The following is a 23,679-nucleotide window of genomic DNA, read 5'->3' on the forward strand; positions in this document are numbered from 1 at the left end:
TTGTAACGTATTAACAAAGATTCCAGTTTATTGTGAACGTAAACAAGTTTTAAATACTTTGAAACACAATACAGAGGTACCTCGGGTTAAGAACTTAATTCGTTCCGGAGGTCTGTACTTAACCTGAAACTGTTCTTAACCTGAAGCACCACTTTAGCTAATGGGGCCTCCTGCTGCCGCTGTGCTACCGGAGCACGGTTTTTGTTCTCATCCTGAAACAAAGTTCTTAACCCGAGGTAATATTTCTGGGTTAGAGGAGTCTGTAACCTGAAGCGTATGTAACCTGAAGCGTATGTAACCCGAGGTACCACTGTAATCCAATTCCCTCTCTCTGTCTCTAACCCACTCTGGCTCCTATGCCCCCCACCCACAAGAAAGCAACCGAACTAACGGTCTCTCTGTTTCCAACTGTCTAAACCTTTGGCTAAGCCTTTTAAAAAGAGGTAGGCTCCGCCTCTGGGCTTTGCTATTGGTCTCCCTATTAATCCTTCTCTGCCCCTGTACAGACATCTTCAAAAGGACGGGCAAACGCCACACCCATTCATCCCACTCGAGGGGGATCGGAGCCACCTGTGCAAAGAGACAGGCACAAAACAGTCCGCTTCCACCACTGAAATGATCTGGGAAGCCTTTGAAGCATGGGAAAAGCCATGGATCAGGGATCTCAGTCACTCAGGTGAGTAAACTGGTCACTTTTGTGAAACTAAGTGGGCGCATTGCCATTTTATCAGATGCATGAATATTATTATTTTTTAAAAAATTCTCTTTGCAAACCACTTGGAGTTTTGTTTTGTTTTTTAATCAAATGATGTATACATGTTGTGAAATAACTAAATACAGTGGTGCCCCGCAAGACGAATGCCTCGCAAGACGGAAAACCCGCTAGACGAAAGGGTTTTCCGTTTTTGAGCTGCTTCGCAAGACGATTTGCCCTATGGGCTTGCTTTGCAAGACGAAAACGTCTTGCAAGTGTTCCGATTTCCCCCCCCCCCGCTATTTCCCCCCTTTTTCTAAGCCGCTAAGCCGCTAATAGCCTTTTAGCCGCTAATCCACTAATCCTTTAATAGCCGCTAAGCCTTTAATAGCCGCTAAACCGCTAATAGCGCTAATCCGCTAATAGGGTTGCTTCGCAAGATGAAAAAACTGCTAGATGAAGAGACTCACGGAACAGATTAATTTCGTCTTGCGAGGCACCACTGTATATGAATAAATAGAACAGCACACTCGGGCTTTCTCTTGGCAAAAAGGAAAGGGGCTGGTTTCAACCAGGAGGGAAACAGAACTTCCTGGGACTCTTAGCTTTCCTCTTCTTTCTTTTCTTTTTAAAAAAGCATCAAGTTACCAGTCCCTAAGAGACTTGGGTGGCGCTGTGGTCTAAATCACAGAGCCTAGGGCTTGCTGATCGGAAGGTTGGCAGTTCAAATCCCCGTGACGGTGAAGGGACAGGATACCCAAATCCTGTCTGTGAAATCACCTCAGGCCTCAAAACTGTCCAAAACTCCTTTTGTCTTCTAAAAATCCAAAACAGCTTTTCTCTGCTCTCCTCTGCTCTATCACAAGATGCTGTGGCAAAAGGCAAAATGTTACTTTTAAAGGCTAATGAATAGACTTTGTTATTGCCAAAAATACTCAGGCCTGAGAAACGAATCTTATCTCATTCAGTTGCAACACCTTTGGACATGTTGAACCGCTCTCATTCCCCTTTCCTGGGAAGAAGAAGAAGAAGAGTTTGGATTTGATATCCCGCCTTTCACTCCCCTTCAGGAGTCTCAAAGCGGCTAACATTCTCCTTTCCCCTCCTTCCCCACAACAAACACTCTGTGAGGTGAGTGGGGCTGAGAGACTTCAGAGAAGTGTGACTGGCCCAAGGTCACCCAGCAGCTGCATGTGGAGGAGCGGAGACACGAACCCGGTTTCCCAGATTACGTGACTACTGCTCTTAACCACTACACCACACTGGCTCTTCAATGAAATAGCTACCACACTGGCAGTTCAATGAAATAAATGAAATGAAATGAAAACATAGAGGAAAAGTAAAAGTAAAGAAAGAGGGGAAAAAGAAAAAACTAAGAAGAAACAGAAAAGAGCTTCAAAGAGACAATGGGAAAGATAAATTATAGAAATTAAAATGCTTCCGATATGTCCAATCAATATAAACAATAATCACTTCTGCATTTTCTTGAACAGGAAAGGGAGCTTTTCTCAGCTGGAGAGGGAGATCCCTGGGACTTTTCTGCGGTCTCTTGATCCCCCTCCTTTGCTTCAGCCTCAGAGTCTGAACTGCTCTCTGTCCCTGGCTCTCCCTGCTCACTAAACCCTGTTGCCCCTTCAGCATCCGACACACACTTCCCACACTTCTCCCTCTGACCTCTCCTTGGTGTTCCATCACCAATCCCCAGGCTCTTCTGGGGTTTCCCTTGGGGGTTCCCTGGCTGGGGGCTCCCACCACTCCTGGGAGCCAGCGTTGTGTAGTGGCTAAGTGTGGTAGACTTGTAATCTGGTGAACCGGGTTCGCTTCCCCGCTCCTCCACATGCAGCTGCTGGGTGACCTTGGGCCAGTCACACTTCTTTAAAAGTCTCTCAGCCCCACTCACCTCACAGAGTGTTTGTTGTGGGGGAGGAAGGGAAAGGAGAATGTTAGCCGCTTTGGGACTCCTTCGGGTACTGATAAAGCGGGATATCAAATCCAAACTCCTCCTCCTCCTCCTCCTCCTCCTCCTCCTCCTCCTCCTCTTCTTCTTCTTCTTCTTCTCCTCCTCCTCCTCCTCCTCTTTGTCCAGCCATTCCCTGACATCTTGCACCTCCCGCTCGCTGCTAGGGATCTACATCCACGCACCACAGCTTTGGACCAGTACACCATTCAATTCCTCAACTGGAAACATCAGGAGGCTGCAAATCCTAGACTCATCAAGTTGGAAGGGACCCGAGGGTCATCAAGTCCAACCCCCTCCAATGCAGAAATCTTTCACCCAACTTGGGACTCGAACCCACAACCCTGAGATTCAGAGTTTCATGCTCTACCTTTGCCGGGAAATTAAAGACTCTATTTCGGGGGTGGGGGAGTCAGGAAGCTTGTGGAAGTGCTGAGACGTGCCCCTTGGGTGGCATGGCAGCTGTGACACTTGCAGCGCAGGGGCTCAGCTGCAAATCATGAACCTGCACAATAAGCTTCCTTCTCCAAATGGGCTGCAGGGCCATCTCGCAGTAGCTGCATGGAAGATGCGGGCAGCCACCAGAGGAGCAGCGTTCGAATCTCGCTGGGCGCATTTCGCAGCAGGCAACCGGCCTTGTGCCAGCAAGCGGAGATGTTTGGTTATTGTGGGCAAGAGTCCTCTCATTCCACAGCCACCATGGGGTGCAAACACCTGGCATCCCAGAAGAGGCGCATTTGCACTCCCTGCCAGAGGGTGCAACTCTCCCCTTGCTGCTTTGAATGAAGGGGCCCTTTCCACCAAGCAAAGGGGTTTTCACGTTAGGTATAATTGGTTTAACTCACACTGAAATGCGAATGCCTATGTGTTGGGGCTATATTAAAAGAAGAAGAGTCATCTCTGAGTTTTAACCAGTTGACAAATGAACTGGTTGTTGTTCTCAAGAAGGTAAGAGGTGAGTGTATAACCTTAGATCACATGCGAGGTTATCGTATTGCAAATCTGCTAACTTGGAAGGGTGATGGCTCTTTCTCTGTTCTCAAACTCCATGGAGTAATGACTTCCCTTCATTGGGTTTTTTTTAAAGCAGAGGTTGGATGGCCATCCGTCATGGATGCTTTAAGTTGAGATTACTGCATTGCAGGGGGTTGGACTAGATGACCCTTGGGGTCCCTTCCAACTCTACAATTATTTGATTCAATGTAAATGGCTTGTCAGGAGCACAGCCTTGGGGGCTGAAATGCCAGAATGCTGGCAATGAAGCCTGTGTGAGAGAAAGAGCTATGTTTGCTCGCTCTGATTATAAGTTTATTTTATTTGTAAGATGCGGAGCCCATGCTGGACAGCACAAGATATTATACGGATATTTTGAATATTTCTTTGATGCTTTTGTTACGTTTCTAAAGAAAGTTCTGTAAGTCAAAGTTTGGGTCGGGACAATGCTTCATTCCCAAAGGACTCAGTTTTTATGCATCCAGTCTGTTCAAACTGCGCAATATCAGTATCTGCAATATTCCATACCACCCAAAGTCTTGCGGGCCAAAAGAGCCACATTTTTCAGGGGCAACAACTGGTTGCAGTCCATCTTTTCGGAGAAAATCAGGATCCACATTTCTTCGGGGCGGCCAGCAAAAGAGCTTCACGTGTGGACCAGATCAGGATCTGCATTTCTTCAAGGCTTGCTTGGCCAAAGAGCGACAGTCCCCAGGCATAGTAATAATAATAATAATAATAATAATAATAATAATAATAATAATAATTTATTATTTATATGCCGCCCATCTGACTGGGTTGCCCCAGCCACTCTGGGCAGCTGCCATAATAAATTTTAAAAGCACAACATCACACACTAAAGAATTCCCTGAACAGGGTCACCCAAGTGCGACTCGCGGGTGGTGACTTCTTGGATCCCCTTGACAGGAGGAAAAAAGACCCAGAGGGGGAAAGGGGGCTTCTCTCGGTCACCAGTCCAGGCTCTCCTTTTGGCTGGTAATCTTCGGGCTCTTTTCGCCATAGAACTGGGAGAACCAACGACGGTGCTTCTGGATCGCCCCATCTTCCTTCACCAGAAGCGGTTTGGAGAGGTATTGTTTGTGGTTCCATATCATGACGTCCCGCTCAAACTGAAAAAGGAGACCAACAAAGAAAGAAAAGTCACTCCATTCCAACGATCACGGCAGTAGAGTGACAGGCGTCTGCAGATCAGTCATAGGATTGTAGAGTTGGAAGGGACCTTGAGGGTGCAAACCCCTGGAACAGGAACAGGACAACAGGAATACCCTCACCATTCAGCCCAGACACTGAGGTCCAGCGTCGAGGGCCTTCTGGTGGTTCCCTCACGGCGAGAAGTGAGGTTACAGGGAACCAGGAAGAGGGCCTTCTCGGTGGTGGCACCTTCCCTGTGGAATACCCTCCCTTCAGATGTCAAGGAAAGAAACAACTATCTGAGTTTTAGAAGACATCTGAAGGCAGCCCTGTTTAGGGAAGTTTTTTATGTTTGATATTTTATCGTGCTTTTAATATCCTGTTGGAAGCCGCCCAGTGGCTGGGGAGGCCTGGCCAGATGGGTGGGGTATAAGTAGTAAATTATTATTATCATTATTTTATTATGGATAGCTCAGTTGGCGAGAGCATGGCATCTATAATGCCAAGGTTGCAGATTCAATCGCCGTAAGGGACAGCGGCATCTTCCTGCATTGCAAGTGGTTAATGACCCTCAGCGTCACTTCTTATTCTACAGTTGGAGGTTTCCCTGATATAAGAATCTGCATGCAGTCCTCTGAACTGAGACAGAGCGCGGAGAGAAGCACAAAACCTGCACTGAGATGCAGCTGGCAGGGAACGGGGATGGAGTGCAGGAGTTCTTTTGATAGACTTTGCCCTGCACCCCGGGTTCAAAATCCACCAGCTGCGTTTTGCAACAGGCGCAGGTCCACTTGCAACCACGCCGATATCTCAGGGTGCCAGGTTGGCGCATTACATCTCCATATGGCTGCCCCCCCCCGGATCAATAATAATAATAATAATAATAGCAAAAAAAAAAATGTGCCTAAACATTCCAAAGTGTAAGCCGTCACCCAGGTTTAAGGTGCCATTTGGCGACTCGCTTATGTATATGAGTTTCTAACAGTGGAAATTATTATTTATAATACAGTCAAACCTCGGCTCCCAAAAGCCTCCCTTTTGGAAAGTTTCAGCTCCCGAATGCCAAAAACCCAGAAATAACTGCTCTGGTTTTCGAACGATTTTTGAACACCGGGGTTTTTTCCCCTTTTTTTCTCCACTGACTTTGCCAACCGCCTTTTGATCCTCGGTTGTCGTTCAGAAGTCGAACAGTCTTCCGGAATGGATTACATTCGACAACCAAGGTTTCACTGTACAGTGGTACCTCGGGATAAGAACTTAATTCGTTCTGGAGGTCTGTTCTTAACCTGAGGTACCACTTTAGCTAATGGGGCCTCCTGCTGCTGCCGCACAATTTCTGTTCTCATCCTGAAGCAAAGTTCTTAACCCGAGGTACTATTTCTGGGTTGGCGGAGTCTGTAACCTGAAGTGTCTGTAACCTGAGGTACCACTGTACATTCAACAACCGAGGTTTGACTGTAATACTAATAACAATCAATTATTTTAAAAGGCACCTAGACGTTCCATGTTGGCCACTGTTACCTATGCTTAAGGTGGCATTTGGCAATCTCATATATCTGAGATTATTGTTAGTATAAATTTCACTGCAAAAACAAACAGTGCCTCAACATTCTTCAGGGCCGAGCATCACCCAGGTTGAAGGTGTCATTTGGCGATTCTCTTCCCCGTGTTTCTGATATTGCCTGACCCCTTTGTCAGGGGCGCAGGTCTGGCTGGCTTTCCAGCCCACGGGAAGGTCTCGTTCTCCCCCACCCACCCACGGCTTGGGTGCCCCCCTGCTGGCACTCCCTACCTGGCTGCACTCTGCCCGGAGGATCATCTTGGCGATGAAGGTGGGAACGTTCTTCTGGAAGTATATTCGGTGGATCACCTGCTGCATGAGGGGCTGCACGGGGGTGACGCTTTGGACGATGATTCCTTGGCCCAGGAGGGGAAACCGAAGGACAAGGAAGACCAAACTGGGCCCCACCTGCAGGGGGCGAGAGAGAGACTGTCAACCAGCTTGGAGGCAACCTCACGGACTGTCAAGCTTATCATACGTGGTGGACTTGTGATAAAGTGAAGAGATTCTGGGAGCCAATCTACAATGAACTAAAGAAAATATTAAAATATACCTTCTCCAAAAGACCAGAGGTTTTTTTTTTCTGCTTGGTCTGATGAGAAAGGACCAAAGGCTATTCATGTATGCCACAGCCACTGCAAGGACTTTGGTGGCTCAAAACGGGAAATCACAAGAGGTCCCTACCATTGGGGAGTGGCAATCGAAAATGACAGACTACGCGGAATTGGCCAAATTGACAGGAAGGATCCGGAACCAGGACGACCAGAGATTCCAGGACAATTGGAGTAAATTTACTGAGTATTTAAAAGACGGTTGTAAAAACTTAAAATCACTAGCAGGACTGAAGTAACTCCTACAATGTAAAACAGATAAGATGTGAGAATTTAATACTCGAAAAAAATGTGATTGTTGTTTAGTCGTTTAGTCGTGTCCGACTCTTCGTGACCCCATGGACCAGAGCATGCCAGGCACTCCTGTCTTCCACAGCCTCCAGCAGTTTAGTCAAACTCATGCTGGTAGCTTCGAGAACACTGTCCAACCATCTCATCTTCTGTCATCCCCTTCTCCTTGTGCCCTCCATCTTTCCCAGCATTATGGTGTTTTCCAGGGAGTCTTCTTTTCTCATGAGGTGGCCAAAGTATTGGAGCCTCAGCTTCAGGATCTGTCCTTCCAGTGAGCACTCAGGGCTGATTTTTAATTTCGTGACTGCTGTCACCATCTGCAGTGATCATGGAGCCCAAGAAAGTAAAATCTCTCACTGCCTCCATTTCTTCCCCTTCTACTTGCCAGGAGGTGATGGGACCAGTGGCCATGATCTTCATTTTTTTGATGTTGAGCTTCAGACCATATTTTGCGCTCTCCTCTTTCACCCTCATTAAAAGGTTCTTTAATTCCTCCTCACTTTCTGCCATCAAGGTTGTGTCATATGCATATCTGAGGTTGTTGGTATTTCTTCCGGCAATCTTAATTCCGGCTTGGGATTCATCCAGCCCAGCCTTTCCCATGATGAAATCTGCATATAAGTTAAATAAGCAGGGAGATAATATACAGCCTTGTCGTACTCCTTTCCCAATTTTGAACCAATCAGTTGTTCCATATCGTAGCTTCTTGTCCCACATAGAGATTTCTCAGGAGACAGGTGAGGTGAGGTGATCAGGCACTCCCATTTCTTTAAGAACTTGCCATAGTTTGCTTTTGCATAGTCAATGAAGCAGAAGTAGATGTCTTTCTGGAACTCTCTAGCTTTCTCCATAAACCAGCGCATGTTTGCAATTTGGTCTCTGGTTCCTCTGCCCCTTCGAAAAAATGTGATAAGGGATACCAACTGGAGGGAAGTCATAGTCCGGCAGAGCAAAAGGGTTTCTATTTTGATGAATGTATGGATTGTATGGAAAGAAAGATTATGTAAAGAAAACAATAAAAATTATTTGAAGAAAGGAAAAAGAGAACACCAAGGTTGCAGGTTCGAACCCCATCTGGAACAGCTGCCTTGACGGAGGCTGGACTGGATGACCCTCAGAGTCCCTTCCAACTCAACAGCTCTAGGAGTCTGTTGCTCAGCTGCTGCTGTTCAGAGGCATCCTGGTCCTCTGACCTACATAGGAAGCCAAGCCAGAAAGAGAATCTGCCTTGGGGAGGGCAAGGCATAGTGCCTTCAACCGGCCTGGCCAGGTCACTGAACGAAAGAGAGAGAGAGAGAGAGAGAGAGAGAGAGAGAGAGAGAGAGAAATGTATAAATCAAATCAAATCAAATCAGTGTTGGAAATGTAAAGAGAAAGAAGTTTTTTTTAGCATATGTGGTGGTCTTGTAGTAAGGTTAAAGCTTACTGGGAAATGATACACTGTATAATGAAATGAAAAGGATGATTAAAGTAATGTTCCTAAAAATAAAAAACTCTTGGGAATATGGGACAGAACTATCTGAACTGTATAGAAACTTATTCATGTATGCTACTACAGTGGCAAGAATGTTACTCGACCAGAAATGGAAAGAAGAAGTCCCAGCAGAAGAATGGATACAAAAACTTATGCAGAAAAGGCAAAACCTTGCTGAAGTTTTACAGATACATTGTAAACAGATATAAACATTGGCAGGTTGTTGTAATAACCTGCAGTTTCATGAGAGCATATATTTAAAGAAGGTGAATAAATGAACAAATTAAGTGAATTTGGACACGCAGAAGATATTAAAAATAAATTTAAGGAACTGCAGAAAGTGAGGGAAGGAAGTCAACTTTTGAAATGTCAAAATAATTGTAAAATCAGTGAAATGCAGAAATCTGAAAGGTATAAATAAAAATTTAAAGAGAGAAAGAGAGAGAAAGGGGAAGAGGGAAGGAGGAAGACTCCTGGGTCCCTCTTGCCAAATTTACAAACCAAAAGACATATTGATAGCTCCATTAGTGAGAGATCCGCTCCACTTCCCAATGGGGAGGAGTTGTGGTGGACCACATGGCCACCCACTCCCCTCAATGGGCGGCGGGGGGGGGCAAAGTCCTACATCCCCTGGAGGTTCCCAGCCATGTCATTCTCCTGCCAGCCAATCCGCTGGCCGGGCCCCATTTAAACTGAGGTACGAGCAGGAGAGCTTCCTCTTGACTCGCTTCCTTGATCTCCTGCCCTTCCTCCCTATTTTCAGGTTTTGAATTTGGCCTTGCTATGGACCTTGGTTGGTTGCTGTTGAGGGGCCTGATAGGACTTTTTCCACTTGGCAAATGGGCCATTTGGTTTTCTCCTACCTCGTAGCAATCGTCATAACTTTGTAAGGTGGTTAGGCATTGGTTGATCTTATGACAGGGGAGGGGAGGTGTGGCCATCACCTGCCCCTCCAAGCTTAAGGGTATCCCGTTAAAGGAATCTGGGGGTGTGGATCTTGTCCAAAGTCCGGGACTGGGCTAGGGCCATGGCACAACCCCGTCGGGAACCCAGGGGGAGCTCGAGTTGGTTTGCATTGACGGGTTTCCCCCTACCAGTGGTTGACCCTTGCTGAACTCCCTGCGTGACGGACAGGAGTCAGATATGTTGTTGTTGTTTAGTCATTTAGTCGTGTCCGACTCTTCTTGACCCCCTGGACCAGAGCACGCCAGGCACTCCTGTCTTCCACTGCCTCCAGCAGTTTAGTCAAACTCATGCTGGTAGCTTCGAGAACACTGTCCAACCATCTCATCCTCCGTCGTCCCCTTCTCCTCGTGCCCTCCATCTTTCCCAATATCAGGGTCTTTTCCAGGGAGTCTTCTCTTCTCCTGAGGTGGCCAAAGTACTGGAGCTGATTTCCTTAAGAATGGATAGGTTTGATCTTCTTGCAGTCCATGGGACTCTCAAGAGTCTCCTCCAGCACCAGAATTCAAAAGCATCAATTCTTCGGCAATCAGCCTTCTTTATGGTCCAGCTCTCACTTCCATACATCACTACTGGAAAAACCATAGCTTTAACTATACGGACCTTTGTTGACAAGGTGATGTCTCTGCTTTTTAAGATGCTGTGATATAGTCAGGTCAATTCCAATGCCTAAGCCAATAGTTGTGGCCTAAATTTGCCCAATAACATTGACCTAATATCTGTGTCCTTGTGTCTTATTCATCAACGATGGGGTGGTTGCGGGGTCTCAGCACGCAACATGATGCTGAGAACGCCACGGTTGCAGTTTCGATCCCTGTATGGGACAGCTGCCTTGCTGGGGGTTGGAATAGAAGACCACTCCACAAATCCATGACAAGAGACAAGCCACACACTCACATTTCTCTGCCTCTTTCTGTGATGCTTCTATGATGCTTTCAGGTGGTCTTTGGCTAAGGGGTCGGGCAATGTGTTTAAAAGCTATGACCCAATCTTGTTCTGGGTCTTCATCTCTGTTCTGGGATGTAATAGCGGAGATTCAGGGGGTTGGGATCTCCTCCAACTTTACAGTCCTATGATTCTAGGATACTTAATTTCTGGGTCATGGGTTCAAATCCCACCTTGGGCCAAAGATTCCTGCCATGCAGGCAGATGACCCTAGAAAAAGTCGAGAAAGAACACAGTCTACAAACCATCCTCTTACAGCCTCTCCTTGCCACAGACTGTACCTGCCAGGCGGAAACTCTCAGGTCCATGAAGCTGAAGTGCTTTCCGAAGAGAGTGACGTTGTGCTTCAGCTGCAAGCGGGAACAGTGCGCATTGGGCTCCGGATCAGGGTGCCAATCTGCCTGCGGAAGAAAAATGGTAGAGTCATAGAATTGCCGAGTTGGGAGAGTGATCTGGCCCGACCCCCTGCGAGACAGGAATCTTGACCCTGAGATACAGAGTCTCATGCTCTTCCGACTGAGCTACTGGGTGGGACCTGCAAGGGTCATCCAGCCCAACCCCGCTCAAAGCAGGAAACATTTGCCCAGCATGGAGTTTGAACCCACCACCCAGAGTTTTGGAGTCTCATTTTCTTCCTCTAGCAACCGAGCTAGAAATTATTGACTTTGGCGTTCAACTTGGCCAAGGTAACCCCAACCCTCCTTTCATAGAATCAGAGAGTTGTCGAGCGGGAATGGTCCCCCCCAAAGGTCATCTGGTCCAACCCCCGGCAATGTAGGAATGATATTTGTGCTTCAAACGCTGGGTCCCGCCGGGGGAGCCTCCTTTACCTGCCAGTGGTGCCGGAAGAAAGTCCAGAAAGGGGAGTCCATGTAGCGCAGGTCGGCTCCACTCAGGAAAGCGTGGCGGTGGAGGAAGGAGAGGTGGGCCGTATCCGCTCCGTTCTCTGGGATCTCCTGGCATGGAGACAGGACAGAGCTGCCTGGAACTCTGCAGAGCCTCTGCTAGTTGGAAGGGGGCCCCCCAAAGGTCATCCAACCCAACCCCCACTCAAACATCAAATAATAATAATAATAATAATTATTATTATTATTATTATTATTATTATTATTATTATTATTATTATTATTATTATTATTTATACCCCGTCCTTCCCTGTTCAAAAACTGGATGGCATCCAAGATGGACATTCACCCTCTGCTTCAAAACAAGGAAGGAGAGTCCACAACCTCCAGAGACCCTTCCAAGGGGTGGGCATGGTCTTAAACAGCTCCCCCCTTTTTTTACCAATGAAATTTATTAATATTATTATCATTATTATTTTCTATTTTCCACCAGTGATATTATATTAGTATAAATAATAACAATAATAACAATTTCATTTCTAGAGCACTTTATATTTTAAAGGAAAAAATCTCCAGGCTGTTGACAACCCATTAAGGAATCAAATCCAACGGTCCAGAATAAAATAATTTCAAGCTTCAAGGAAATCTCCCATTGCCAGTTCAGTGCAACAATAAAGGTAAAAAAACCCAAAATTCAGTCCTGCTGGACTTTATAACATAATTGTAGAAGACAATTTTGAGCGTGCCTTTCCAAAAGTAGACAGTTGCCTTCATATGTTTTTAACATTAACTGCCTCGGCCCAGTATCCCTGAAGGAGAGTCTCCACCCCCATCACTCAGCCTGGACACTGAGGTCCAGCGCCGAGGGCCTTTTGGCAGTTCCCTCACAGCGAGAAGTGAGGGTACAGAAAACCAGGCAGAGGGCCTTCTCGGTGGTGGCACCTGCCCTGTGGAATGCCCTCCCTTCAGATGTCAAGGAAATAAACAACTACCTGACTTTTAGAAGACATCTGAAGGCAGCCCTGTTTAGGAAAGTTTTTAATGTTTGAAGTTTTATCGTGTTTTTAATATTTTGTTGGGAGCTGCCCAGAGTGGCTGGGGAGGGTTTAAAGATATATTATTATTATTATTATTATTATTATTATTATTATTATTATTATTATTATTATTATTATTATTCTGCTCTGCATGGTCTTCCCCTCCACACACTCTCCAACCCCGCACAAATCCTGCCACCGAGCCTTACCAAGTGCCACCATCAGATCATGCTGTGACGCCTGCCCACCCCCCTCCCTCGGGACCCCCGACTTGTCACAGCGCCCTGCCTGGCTGTGCCCCCGCAAGCACCTCAATGTGCACGTTGACAAAGTGTTCGGTCAGGCCGCGGAAGGGGCACGGGCGCGGCAGGAACTCCTCGCGGTCAGGGACTCGCCACGTCGGGTCGATGCCGTCGCAGTGGTACCAGACCAGGACCATGTCGCTGACCTCGCACGACGGCCACACCTTGATCTTGGCAAATTCGGGCACTGCGGGGAGAGGGAGCAGGTGTCAGAGCCAGCCCAGTGGGACCCGTGTCTCCTGATTCAGATGAAGGCCAGAGAGCTCAGATGAACCGAGCTATACATCCGTGTTCAGCGCTTCCAGTGTGGTTGTGAACTGATATGGAAAAATCCTGGGGTGCAGATATACTGGGGAGCCACTCCCCGTGGGTCCCTTTGGTCAGCAAAAGAAGGAGTCACCAGCCAAGTTAAAGGAGTAAAATGGCGGCCAGTAAACCTGATCTTTAATTGTTGCAGGAAGGTTCAAATCACACCAAGAGTAGGAACTCCGAGCATAGGGTTGCGTGAACTTTTAAGACCTCTCCCCATTTCCCATAACACATTCATCAACAGCATCATCGAGACATCACCGATATGTCCGTAGGAGTGTTTTGTGTGTTTGGAAGGAACAAGAAGCCCCAACAAGAACAGACTGGCGTGACAAGCTACAATAATTTGCTGAAATGGCGCAGTTAACAAATACCCTGAGAGGCAATTCAAAACAAAAATTAATGGGAAAGTGGGATAGATATAAAACATATGTTCAAAAATACAGTAAAGGTTCGCTATCTGTGCTAGCATTTGATTGACGTTGGAGTGAGACTGAGTTGAGAAATAAGACTAAAAGCACATATTGATATAGGAATGTATTAGAAATATACATAATATGTATTAGAAATGTATTAGAAATATACATAATATGTATTAGAAATGTATTAGAAATATATATATTAGAAATATGTATTAGAAATATGTATTAGAAATATATGTATTAGAAATACAGTGGTGCCTCGCAAGATGAAATTAATCCGTTCCGCGAGTCTCTTCATCTAGCGGTTTTTTCCGTCTTGCGAAGCAACCCTATTAGCGGCTTAGTGGATTAGTGCTATTAAAGGCTTAGCGGCTATTAAAGGCTTAGCGGCTATTAAAGGCTTAGCAGATTAGCGGCTAAAAGGCTATTAGCGGCTTCGAAAAAGGGGGGGGAGTGAAAAAAATCGGAACACTCGCAAGACGTTTTCGTCTTGCAAAGCAAGCCCATAGGGAAAATCGTCTTGTGAAGCAGCTCAAAAACGGAAAACCCTTTCGTCTAGCGGGTTTTCCGTCTTGCGAGGCATTCGTCTTGCGGGGCACCACTGTATACAATAATAAGAGTACATTCATTTGTAAAAAAGGAATATACGATGGGAAAGACAGGGAGTCTATTGTGTTGGTATGTATATGATTTTGGGGGGAAATTTTGTTTTTGTTTATTCTCTTTGTTCTTGTTTGTTTGTTTGTTTCATTTTCCTTCTAGGTATATAAAATACGTATATAATTTATGTATACATGTTGGAAATTATATTATAGTAAGTCCTGTAATGTAATATGACAACGTTTAACGATGTAATATAAGAATGTTAATAAATAAATAAAAATGCAAATTCAAAAAAAGAAAAGAAGTGTTTGGTGTGTAGAAACATGAGCCTACCACCCTCCCTTGTTCATCATACTCGTTCCTGACATCTTTTAAGTACCTGCTTCCATAGGGGCAGGGCACACCGTGGGGCCTCTGGAGTCTGCCTGCTTCTAGAGGCATAGCAAGCCCAGGTGGTACCCGGTGCGGATTTTTTTTTGTCACCCCTCCCCACATCACAGCTTGGGATAGACTTGGGAGTTGGGGCCAAATGTCCACCCCCCTTCCTACACCTCTGCACCCCCACCCTGCGACTCCCAAGTACCCAAAGCCGTCAGGGGAAGGGGGGAGCTATGCCGCCTTGCCGGGGCGCTGGCAAAACTGCGTCCTCTCGGGAGCCACGGCTCCCTTCTGCCCCCCTCCCACGCTATAAAGCGGCAAAGCGGGAGCCGCTTACGGCAAGGCGGGCAGGGAGGGAGGCTGGGAGGGGGGGCCCCCGCTCGCCGTAAGTGGCTCTTGCTGGCTGCAGAGGGATCCCACCGCCATCCGTACAGCGCTCCAGCAGTGCCGGTGGCAAACCTCTATGTACAGCCCATGTGCGGTGTCGCTACGCACAGCGCATGCATGCGACACCGCACATGCGTTGTACATAGCAGTTTGCTACCGGCGTCGCCTAAGAGCCGTACGGACGTTGGTGAGATCCTCTGCTTGTGGCTGCAGACGTGAACGGAGGATCCTCCACATGCGGCGGTGGTGGCATGATGGCGGCTTGCGCCCAGGGCCAGACAGAGGGGGGCCATATGGGCCACTTGGCCCGGGCCTCCAATTCCAAAGGGAGCCTCGGTTAGCATATTCATCTATATTTTCCATTTTGTCTTTATATGCAGATACGGTTCAAGCCTTGAAATAAAATTATTTGTCACCATAACTTTTGTGAAAATATACTTACTTATTTATAAGGCTTCAGTTATCCCCAGGGTAAAGAAAAAAAAGGAGGGCCAGATTATCTACCTGGCTGGGCCTCTGCCTGGCTCTGGAAGGCCCTGCTCGCGCCCTGTGCCCGGGCCAGGGCAGCAGGGCAAGCACCCCACAGAGTACCACCTTGTCACCCTCCCAGACATGGAACCTGGAGCGCACCCCGCCCTGCCCCCACCTTGCGACACCACTGCCTGCCTCCTCCCATTCAGCCGCCCTACAGCTGGGGGGCAGGCAGCGGGCGGACTGTTTGGGCAGCACAGAGCCTGTGGCTCAGGCACGCAGCAGGCCCCACAGTGAGTGCCGCCTGGCATTTTGTCACCCCCGGGGTAGCCCGCACCCCCCGCACCCCCTTCCTCCGCCCCTGCCTGCTTCCCAAGAACAATAAAAGTGTTTGCACATCGCCCTAGCTGCAAGGCTTTCCCCACAATTCTCCTCTGAAAGTATCAGGGTTCGATCCACCATCCCGAAGGATTTCTGTCTGGGGTTTGTTCTGCCCTCGATCGCCTCCTGCCTCCTATTGTGAGGCTACATTCCCACCTTATGGAGGGGCAAGGAGTGTGTGACCTTATGCTTAAGGGGTTATGGAAGCAGGGGGACCCCAAGATTCCCCTCTTCCAGAGGAGTCATTAGCCATAGGAACCAAGGAAATCCATCAAACCATTGAATTTGGGTGATTATTTGATTCTATGTTGGATACTCAGGGGAAACAGTACAATTCATGTTATCTGCTTATTGCCACAATTTTATAGACTGCTTTTCTGAGCCTCTTTGCTGTTGTGTAATATGGTGCCTGTGTCAAAGGTCATTGTCCTGGCCTTAGTTTGAGGCTGTGGTGGGGACTTGGGATTTTGGGGGAGTCATTTAATTGCCTCCCATTCCTGGTTTTAACAGAACCTTTGCTTATCTTCAGGAACGCGGGTGGCGCTGTGGGTTAAACCACAGAGCCTAGGACTTGCCGATCAGAAGGTCGGCGGTTCAAATCCACGTGACGGGGTGAGCTTCCGTTGCTCGGTCCCAGCTCCTGCCAACCTAGCAGTTCAAAAGCACGTCAAAGTGCAAGTAGATAAATAGGTACCGTTCTGGCGGGAAGGTAAACGGCATTTCCGTGCGCTGCTCTGGTTCGCCAAAAGTGGCTTAGTCATGCTGGCCACATGACCCGGAAGCTGGACGCGGGCTCCCTCGGCCAGTAAAGCGAGATGAGCGCCGCAACCCCAGAGTCGGTCACTACTGGACCTAATGGTCAGGGGTCCCTTTACCTTTACCTTGCTTATCTTCAGGGATTTCTGCTTTGTCTGTGCCCACATGACCTTGCGCCACCCCTGTGAGGGCTGCCCCCCTTGGCCCCCAAAGTGCCGAGCCGCCCCCTGTCTTCCAGGCCCCAGGTGCGGAACACGTTCAGGGTTCAATGAGCTGGCCAAAGGGGTCTCACCTTTCTCGGCGTACGGGATCCTGACACACTTGCCGCTCTCTCCATCGAACTGCCAGCCGTGGAACGGGCACTCAATGCAGCTGCCCACCACCTGGCCTCCGACACCCAGGTTGGCGCCCAGGTGAGGGCAATAGGCATCCACCACAAAAACTTTCCCATCCGAGTTCCGGAAGACGGCAAACTGCTCCCCTGCCAGAGGCAAAGAGAGAAGGCAGGATGAGGCCCAGGGAGCTAAGGCTGGCTCTTCTCTCAGCCAGGACGAAGGATTTGATTCTCAACTGAGTGGGGAACGCCCAAAGAGAATACCTAGATGTAAGGTTGCCATATTTCATAAAGTGAAAATTCAGACACAAAAGTTGGGCAAAGTTGGGGAGGGGGTAAAAATGACATTTTTACCAATTTAATAGGAAAATTGGGCTGTCGTATCCCCAGACATTTCAAAAAGTCCACTGGATGCCATCCAACCTCTGCTTAAAAGCCCCCAAGAAGTGAAAATGATTTCTTCACTCTTCATCAAAAGCAATGGTTAGGCAAAGAATTATAGACACCAAGAGACAACAGGACTGAATAAAGTGCCCCAACTACAAAATTGTAGAAATCGAGAGAGATATAGCTGCACCGGCAACATATCTCTTTTTTCTTGTGTCCAAAAATGCAAGAAGGGCTTTCACGCTTGCCAGAAGCTCGGCTCTGCCCTCGCAGGTCTTGGAAGGATCCTTTTAAGAAGTCCCATATGACCAGAGAATTTGCGCCTGTCCATTTGCCCTGAACACATATTTTTTAGATGTCCCTTTTATGATGAGGCACGTAGAGAAACCATTGACCCCCTGCTGGTGAGGCTTGCTGATCTCCCGGTAAAGCAAAAATTCGATCTTCTCCTGTTAGGCAAAGACCACAAGGCGACCCGGATTGTCGCCAGATTCTGCGCACAGATCTGTAGGCACAGACCATCCCCCGATTCAATCTAGTTTGTTAAGAAAATTCCCAAACCCAGATTCACGGGTGACTTTGGGTCATTTCTCTAAGGCAGTCTATTTTAAAGTTTTTATGTGTTTATATGCCTATTGCACTTTTAAACTTAAAATCCATTGTTGTATATTGTTTTAAATGTTTGTTTTGCTACTGGGATTGTAGTACCATTTGTGTTTCTCAAACTGGTCTCTGACCGTAATAAATTTCATGTTCATGTTCACTCTTTGTTGCTGAAGTTGCACTCAAGCTCTGTCCTCTGTTTTGGTGGCTCATGTGAAAGGGGTCTAGGAGCATCAATGGACCACAAGCTTATCATGAGTCAACAGTGTGATGCGGCAGCAAAACAACAACAACAAACTAACGCTTTTCTAGGCTGCATCCACAGAAGTCTAGTGTCCAGATCCAGGGAAGTCATAATCCCACTCTATTCTGCCTTCGTCAGACCAAAGCTGGAATACTGTGTCCAGTTTTGGGCACCACAATTTAAGAAGGACGTTGACAAGCTGGAAGATGTGCAGAGGAGGGCGACCCAGATGATCGAGGGTCTGGAAACCAAGCCTTAGGAGGGAGTTGGGTAAGTTTATCCTCAAAAAGAGGAGATAAGATCGGCATCTTCAAATATCTCAAGGGCTGTCACATGGAAGATGGAACAAGCTTGTTTTCTCCTGCTCTGAAGGGAAGGACCCAAACAAATTGATTCAAGTTGAAAGGAAGGAGATTCTGGCTAAACATCAGGGAGAGTTTTCTGCCAGGAAGGGCAGAGTGACCTCTCTCCTTCCCAGTGGCGTAGCGTGGGGGTGCAGGGGGGGCCGGCCGCACCGGGCGCAGCATCGGGGGGGGCGCACTCGCCGCCTCCGGAGTCGCCAAAGAGCCTCGGGCGCAGGCTGTAGCAAAGCCCCATGTCTCGCGGAACCAACGAGCTGGCAGCGGCTCTCAGCGCTGGCGACGGTCCCCGCGCGTCAGGACCGCGGAGGGTGCGCCAGGCAGCCCCTCCTCACAGCCCCGCCGCCGCCACCGCCGCCGCTGCTGCTGCAGCTGCTGGGCCATGTTGCATTTTCCTCGCCTCTCTGCCCTCCTCCTCAAGCGGCGTCGTTTGGGTGGCAGCGCCAGCGGCAACTCGCCTCAGATCACCTGACACGGACCCGCCGCCGCTGTGGCTACCTTACCGTAAATACCCCAGCCCAGGCAGCAGCAAGAAGAAGCTGGCAGCGGCGGCAGGTTAGGGGTTAGGGGGCGCAAATTACTTGCCTTGCCCCGGGTTAGGGGGCGCAAATTACTTGCCTTGCCCCGGGTTAGGGGGCACAAATTACTTGCCTTGCCCCGGGTTAGGGGGCGCAAATTACTTGCCTTGCCACGGGTTAGGGGGCGAAAATTACTTGCCTTGCCCCGGGTTAGGGGGCGCAAATTACTTGCCTTGCCCCGGGTGCTGACAACCCACGCTACGCCGCTGCTCCTTCCTTGGAGGTTTCTAAGCAGAGGTCGGATGGCCAGCTGTCATGGATGCTTAATTGAGCTTCCTGAATTGCAGGGGTTGGACTAGATGACCCTTGAGGTCCCTTCCAGCTCTATGGTGGGAAAGGAAAGCTGTTTGAAAGGGGTGACTTAAGGAGAAGAGTCCCGGAATGAAGAAAACAGGATTTCAGCCTAAAGCCGTAATTTGGGCAAATGCCCGATTTAAACAAAAGAGAGGCTGTTGCAAAAACGAGGCGTGGAAAAATCTCGCGTCCACTTTGCTTGTGTGACACCAGGCGTATGATAAGACGCAGCTTCACGGTTGGAGAATATTCCCTAGAGCAAAAGGCGGCTTGTTTTCTCCTGCTCTGGAGGGTAGGACTCGAACCGACACAAGTTTTATCCAGCTCTGAGAAGAGGAGTGAGTCTGGGTGGGGCCAAACGGAGCCCATCCTGTTCACACAGCGGAGAAGCAGGGAACGAAAAGCAAAGTCTGCTATGCTCCATGTCTAGATATAGGCTCATGGAATGGTTGGAAGGGACCCAAACCCTGCAGTGTGGGAATACGCAGCTGTCCCATACGGGGATCAAACCTGCAACCTTGGCGTTATCAGAAACACACGCTCACCAGCTGAGCATAAGGCTCTTAATCTCAGGGTCGTGGATTCAAGGCAAAAGATTCCTGCATTTGAGGGGGTGGGCTAGATGACCCTTAAAGGTAAAGCTAAAGGTAAAGGTAAAGGGACCCCTGACCATTAGGTCCAGTCGTGGCCGATTCTGGGGCTGCGGCGCTCATCTCGCTTTGCTGGCCGAGGGACCCAGCATACAGCTTCCGGGTCATGTGGCCAGCAGGACTAAGCCGCTTCTGGTGACCCAGAGAAGCGCACGGAAACACCGTTTACCTTCCCGCTGGAGCGGTACCTATTTATCTACTTGCACTTTGACGTGCTTTCGAACTGCTAGGTGGGCAGAAGCAGGGACTGAGCAACGGGAGCTCACCCCGTCGCGGGGACTCGAACTGCCGACCTTCTGATTGGCAAGTCCTAGTCTCTGTGGTTTAACCCACAGTGCCACCTGCATCCCTGCAGATCCCTTAGGTCCCTTCTAACTCCACAGTTCTAACAGTCTGTTACTGCTATGCTTCATACGGCATAAAAATCCAATCAAACGGCTCAAAAACAGCAAGAGTAGCTGCCCGATGCCTCGGGAACCCACAGTCATGCAGAGACGCATAGCTTCTCCAGAGCGCAGAAATGACTTTGGGTACGAGCTGCAGAATTCAGCTTTAAATAATAATAATAATAATCCGATATTGTAAATTTAATTGTAAAATTAGTAAAACTTCCCCAGAGCGCCATCTGTTGTGCATTGCAGGTTTGGGACTAGATGACCCCCTGGGCTTCTACAATGCTGGAGAGCTCGGTTGGTTAGAGTGTGGTTGCTGAGAACACCAAAGTTGCAGGTTTGATCCCCGTATTGGGCAGCTGCCTCTTCCTGCGTAGCAGGGGCTTAGACTAGCTGACCCTCAACATAGGAGCCAATTATGCTTTGGCCCCCACAATCAGATATTTTAGGGGGCTGCCCCCCCCCAAGTTGATAAGCATTGCCATTCAAACAGTGTTTGTGTATGTTTCCACTTTCTCTTGGAAAACCCGCTGTTTACCGCTGAAACAGAACAAACATCCATATTTGGAAAGCCTGACTGATGCTTGTTGGTGCTGACCTTTAAAGCCCTAAATGGCCTTGGCCCAGTATACCTGAAGGACCGTCTCCACCCCCATCGTCCAGCCCGGACACTGAGGTCCAGCGCCGAGGGCCTTCTGGCGGTTCCCTCACTTCAAGAAGTGAGGTTACAGGGAACCAGGCAGAGGGCCTTCTTGGTGGTGGCACCCGCCCTGTGGAACGCCCTCCCACCAGATGTCAAAGAGATAAACAACTACCAAACTTTTAGAAGACATCTGAAGGTAGCCCTGTTTAGGGAAGCTTTTAATGTTTAATAGGTTATTTTAGTGTTCTGTTGGAAGCCGCCCAGAGTGGCTGGGGAAACGTAGCCAGATGGGCGGGGGATATAAATATGTTGTTGTTGTTGTTGTTGTTGTTGTTGTTGTTGTTGTTGTTGTTGTTGTTGTTGTTGTGCACTGCATCATGTGATCAATGTGGGCACTGCATCATGTGGGCCTGCCCCCCCCCCAATATTTTATTCAACTTGGCATCCCTCAGGGTCCCTCCCAATTCAATGATTACATGCCAGAGGTTTTCCACCTTTCTGAGTCCTCCTCCTTCTTCTTTGGCCTCAACGGTGTCTCCGGAATTATTTTTGAGTCCACAGCTCCCTTAACCAACTACATTCTTTCTGCTGCAGCCCTGTGGGGCTCAGGAGCCCAGTTATGCCACCCCCTTGCTTGCAGAGCCGGCAGCCCCTCACCCCTTTTCGAACACCCTCCCTTGTGAAGCATTCCCTCAGCCTCCCCTCCTCTCCCCTTTCCTTGGCAGCCGCTGCTGCCGCCCTCGGTCTCTGAGCTGCCCCCCTGCCCCAGAGAGAGGTGCCTCCTCACACTGCCCCACAGGAGCCTGGAAAGAGGGTGCCACCAGCCTTAGTGGCCCAACGGAGACAGGCCAAAGAAGAACGTGAGGCCGGCACCTTGGGCGGCAGCAGCAGGCATTGCCAGGCCTGCATGGCACAACGGCTCTCCTTCAGCACTGGGCACTCAGATGCCAGGCAGGCGTTGTACACAGCAGGCACAAGGAAGGCCAGCGCAGAGCCTGCCTGCCCGGCCTCCCACTTGTCTGTCCATTCCCAAGAGCGGGGGCTGGCGGACTGGCTGGCGGGGCTCCCTCACCCGCTTGCTTGCTTACTCTGAGGCCGCCTCAGCTCCTGGTACCCAGTACCCCCTGACCAGCCCCAGAAGCACCATTCGCCTGCGGAGCTTGTAGCCAGGGCTGCTGCAACATACAGTTGTGCAAGCCTTTGGGAGGACGAGAAGCGAGAGGGCATCAGAGGAGGGAGGGAAGGAAAGAGGGACAGAGGCTAGGGTTGCCCACAGCACCCCTCACCATCCTTCAAGGCACCCCAGGGTGCCATGGCATACTGGTTGAAAACCACTGTTATATATCTCATACCCTCCAACATTTCTCCAATGAAAATCGGGACGTCCTAGTCCATAATGATAATTTTACTACGTATTAATACACCACATATCTTACTGGGTTGCCCCGGCCACTCTGAGCAGCTTCCAACATATATAAAAACATAATAAAACATTAAGCATTTTAAAAACTTCCCCATACAGTCGTACCTTGGAAGTTGAACTGAATCTGTTCCGGAAGTCCGTTCGACTTCCAAAACGTTCAGAAACCAAAGTGCAGCTTCTGATTGGCTGCAAGAAACTCCTGCAGGCCAATCGGAAGCCATGGAAGCCCAGTCGGACGTTTGGCTTCCAAAAATAGTTCACAAACCGGAACAGTCACTTCTGGGTTTGCGGCATTCGGGAACCAAAACGTTCAAGAATTAAGCTGTTTGAAAGCCAAGGTACGGCTGTACCTTCAAACGATTTGGGAGTTGGATAACTCCGTACCCCCCAACATTTTTCCAGTGAAAATAGGGACGTCCGAAGAAAAAGCGGAACATTCCGGGATCAAATTAGAAACCGGGATGACTTCTCTAAATCAGGGGTGTCCCTGGGGAATAGGGACACTTGGAGCTTGTGCTGGATTTACAAGCAGTGTGAAGATCTGGCTGGGAGCAGAAGGGCCTGCTAAACTGGACTGCAGGAAACACATTTCTCAAGGTCAGCCGGGGGAAGTTTTTCCACCTGAAGCCACTGCCCTCGGCCCAGCCTCATCCATGGGGGGCAAGCAAAGGAGCCAGAAGGGCTTATCAGCACCCAGGGAGAGCCTCTTTTCCTGCTGCACAGACCTCGTGCCACATCTTACTCACAGAATCCCAGAATTTTCGAGTTGGAGGGGATCCCGAGGGTCATCTAGTCCAACCCCCTGCAAGCCAGGAATCTTTTGCCCAATGTGGGACTCAAACCCACATTGCTTAAAAAAACAACCTGGGTCTAACTGACCCCACTGGAGTAGTCTGACTCAAATTGATTCATTTTTGGTGGTGTCTTTTCTGACAATCCCAAAGTTTTGAGAGTAGGCAGCACTGAAACTGCCAAGGCAGAGCAACATGGTAAGTTGGCCGCTCTGCCGAAGAGCGCTTAAATTCTCTCAGAAATGATCCAGTTAGGAAGCTCTCCGGACGTGAATATGTTCCTGGGAAAGACAGAAGAAAGAATAATCGGGTCCCATATGGGGCAGAAGATTCTTGCCTTGCAGGGGGTTAGACTAGATGACTCTGGAGGTCGCTCCCAACTTGATAATTATAGAATTCTATGAAATAGTTCAGTCGGAAGAGCAGGAGTCGCTGAATCTCAGGGTTGT

General features: G+C 48.7%; 1 protein-coding gene and 2 long non-coding RNA genes across 4 annotated transcripts in view; 1 reads left to right on the forward strand and 2 right to left on the reverse strand.

Annotated features, from left to right (window-relative positions):
• Positions 1–1,709, reverse strand: LOC308581315. The gene is made up of 2 exons (XR_014004963.1): positions 1,195–1,709; positions 1–830 (listed from the first exon to the last, which is right to left on the reverse strand). It is a non-coding gene; the product is annotated as an uncharacterized lncRNA (long non-coding RNA).
• On the forward strand, positions 6–13,709 carry LOC308581283. 2 transcript variants are annotated; one of them, XR_014004924.1, is made up of 3 exons: positions 6–676; positions 12,032–12,163; positions 13,379–13,709. It is a non-coding gene; the product is annotated as an uncharacterized lncRNA (long non-coding RNA). The 2 variants fall into 2 exon arrangements; XR_014004925.1 differs by having other exon boundaries at positions 12,049–12,163.
• LOC308580909 (cholesterol 7-desaturase nvd-like) overlaps positions 3,947–23,679 on the reverse strand; it is a 27,686-nt gene continuing 7,953 nt past the window's right edge. The window contains exons 2-7 of the mRNA XM_081183201.1: positions 16,825–17,013; positions 12,834–13,012; positions 11,472–11,597; positions 10,923–11,042; positions 6,589–6,765; positions 3,947–4,774 (exon numbers count right to left, since the gene is read on the reverse strand). Of these exons, the coding sequence (XP_081039327.1) occupies positions 4,613–4,774; positions 6,589–6,765; positions 10,923–11,042; positions 11,472–11,597; positions 12,834–13,012; positions 16,825–17,013 (953 nt within the window). The 3' untranslated portion in view covers positions 3,947–4,612. The remainder of the gene's footprint in view (positions 4,775–6,588; positions 6,766–10,922; positions 11,043–11,471; positions 11,598–12,833; positions 13,013–16,824; positions 17,014–23,679) is intronic.

The sequence above is a fragment of the Podarcis bocagei genome (assembly GCF_964188305.1).
Source record: "Podarcis bocagei genome assembly, chromosome: 2".
Taxonomy (NCBI): Eukaryota; Metazoa; Chordata; class Lepidosauria; order Squamata; family Lacertidae; genus Podarcis; species Podarcis bocagei.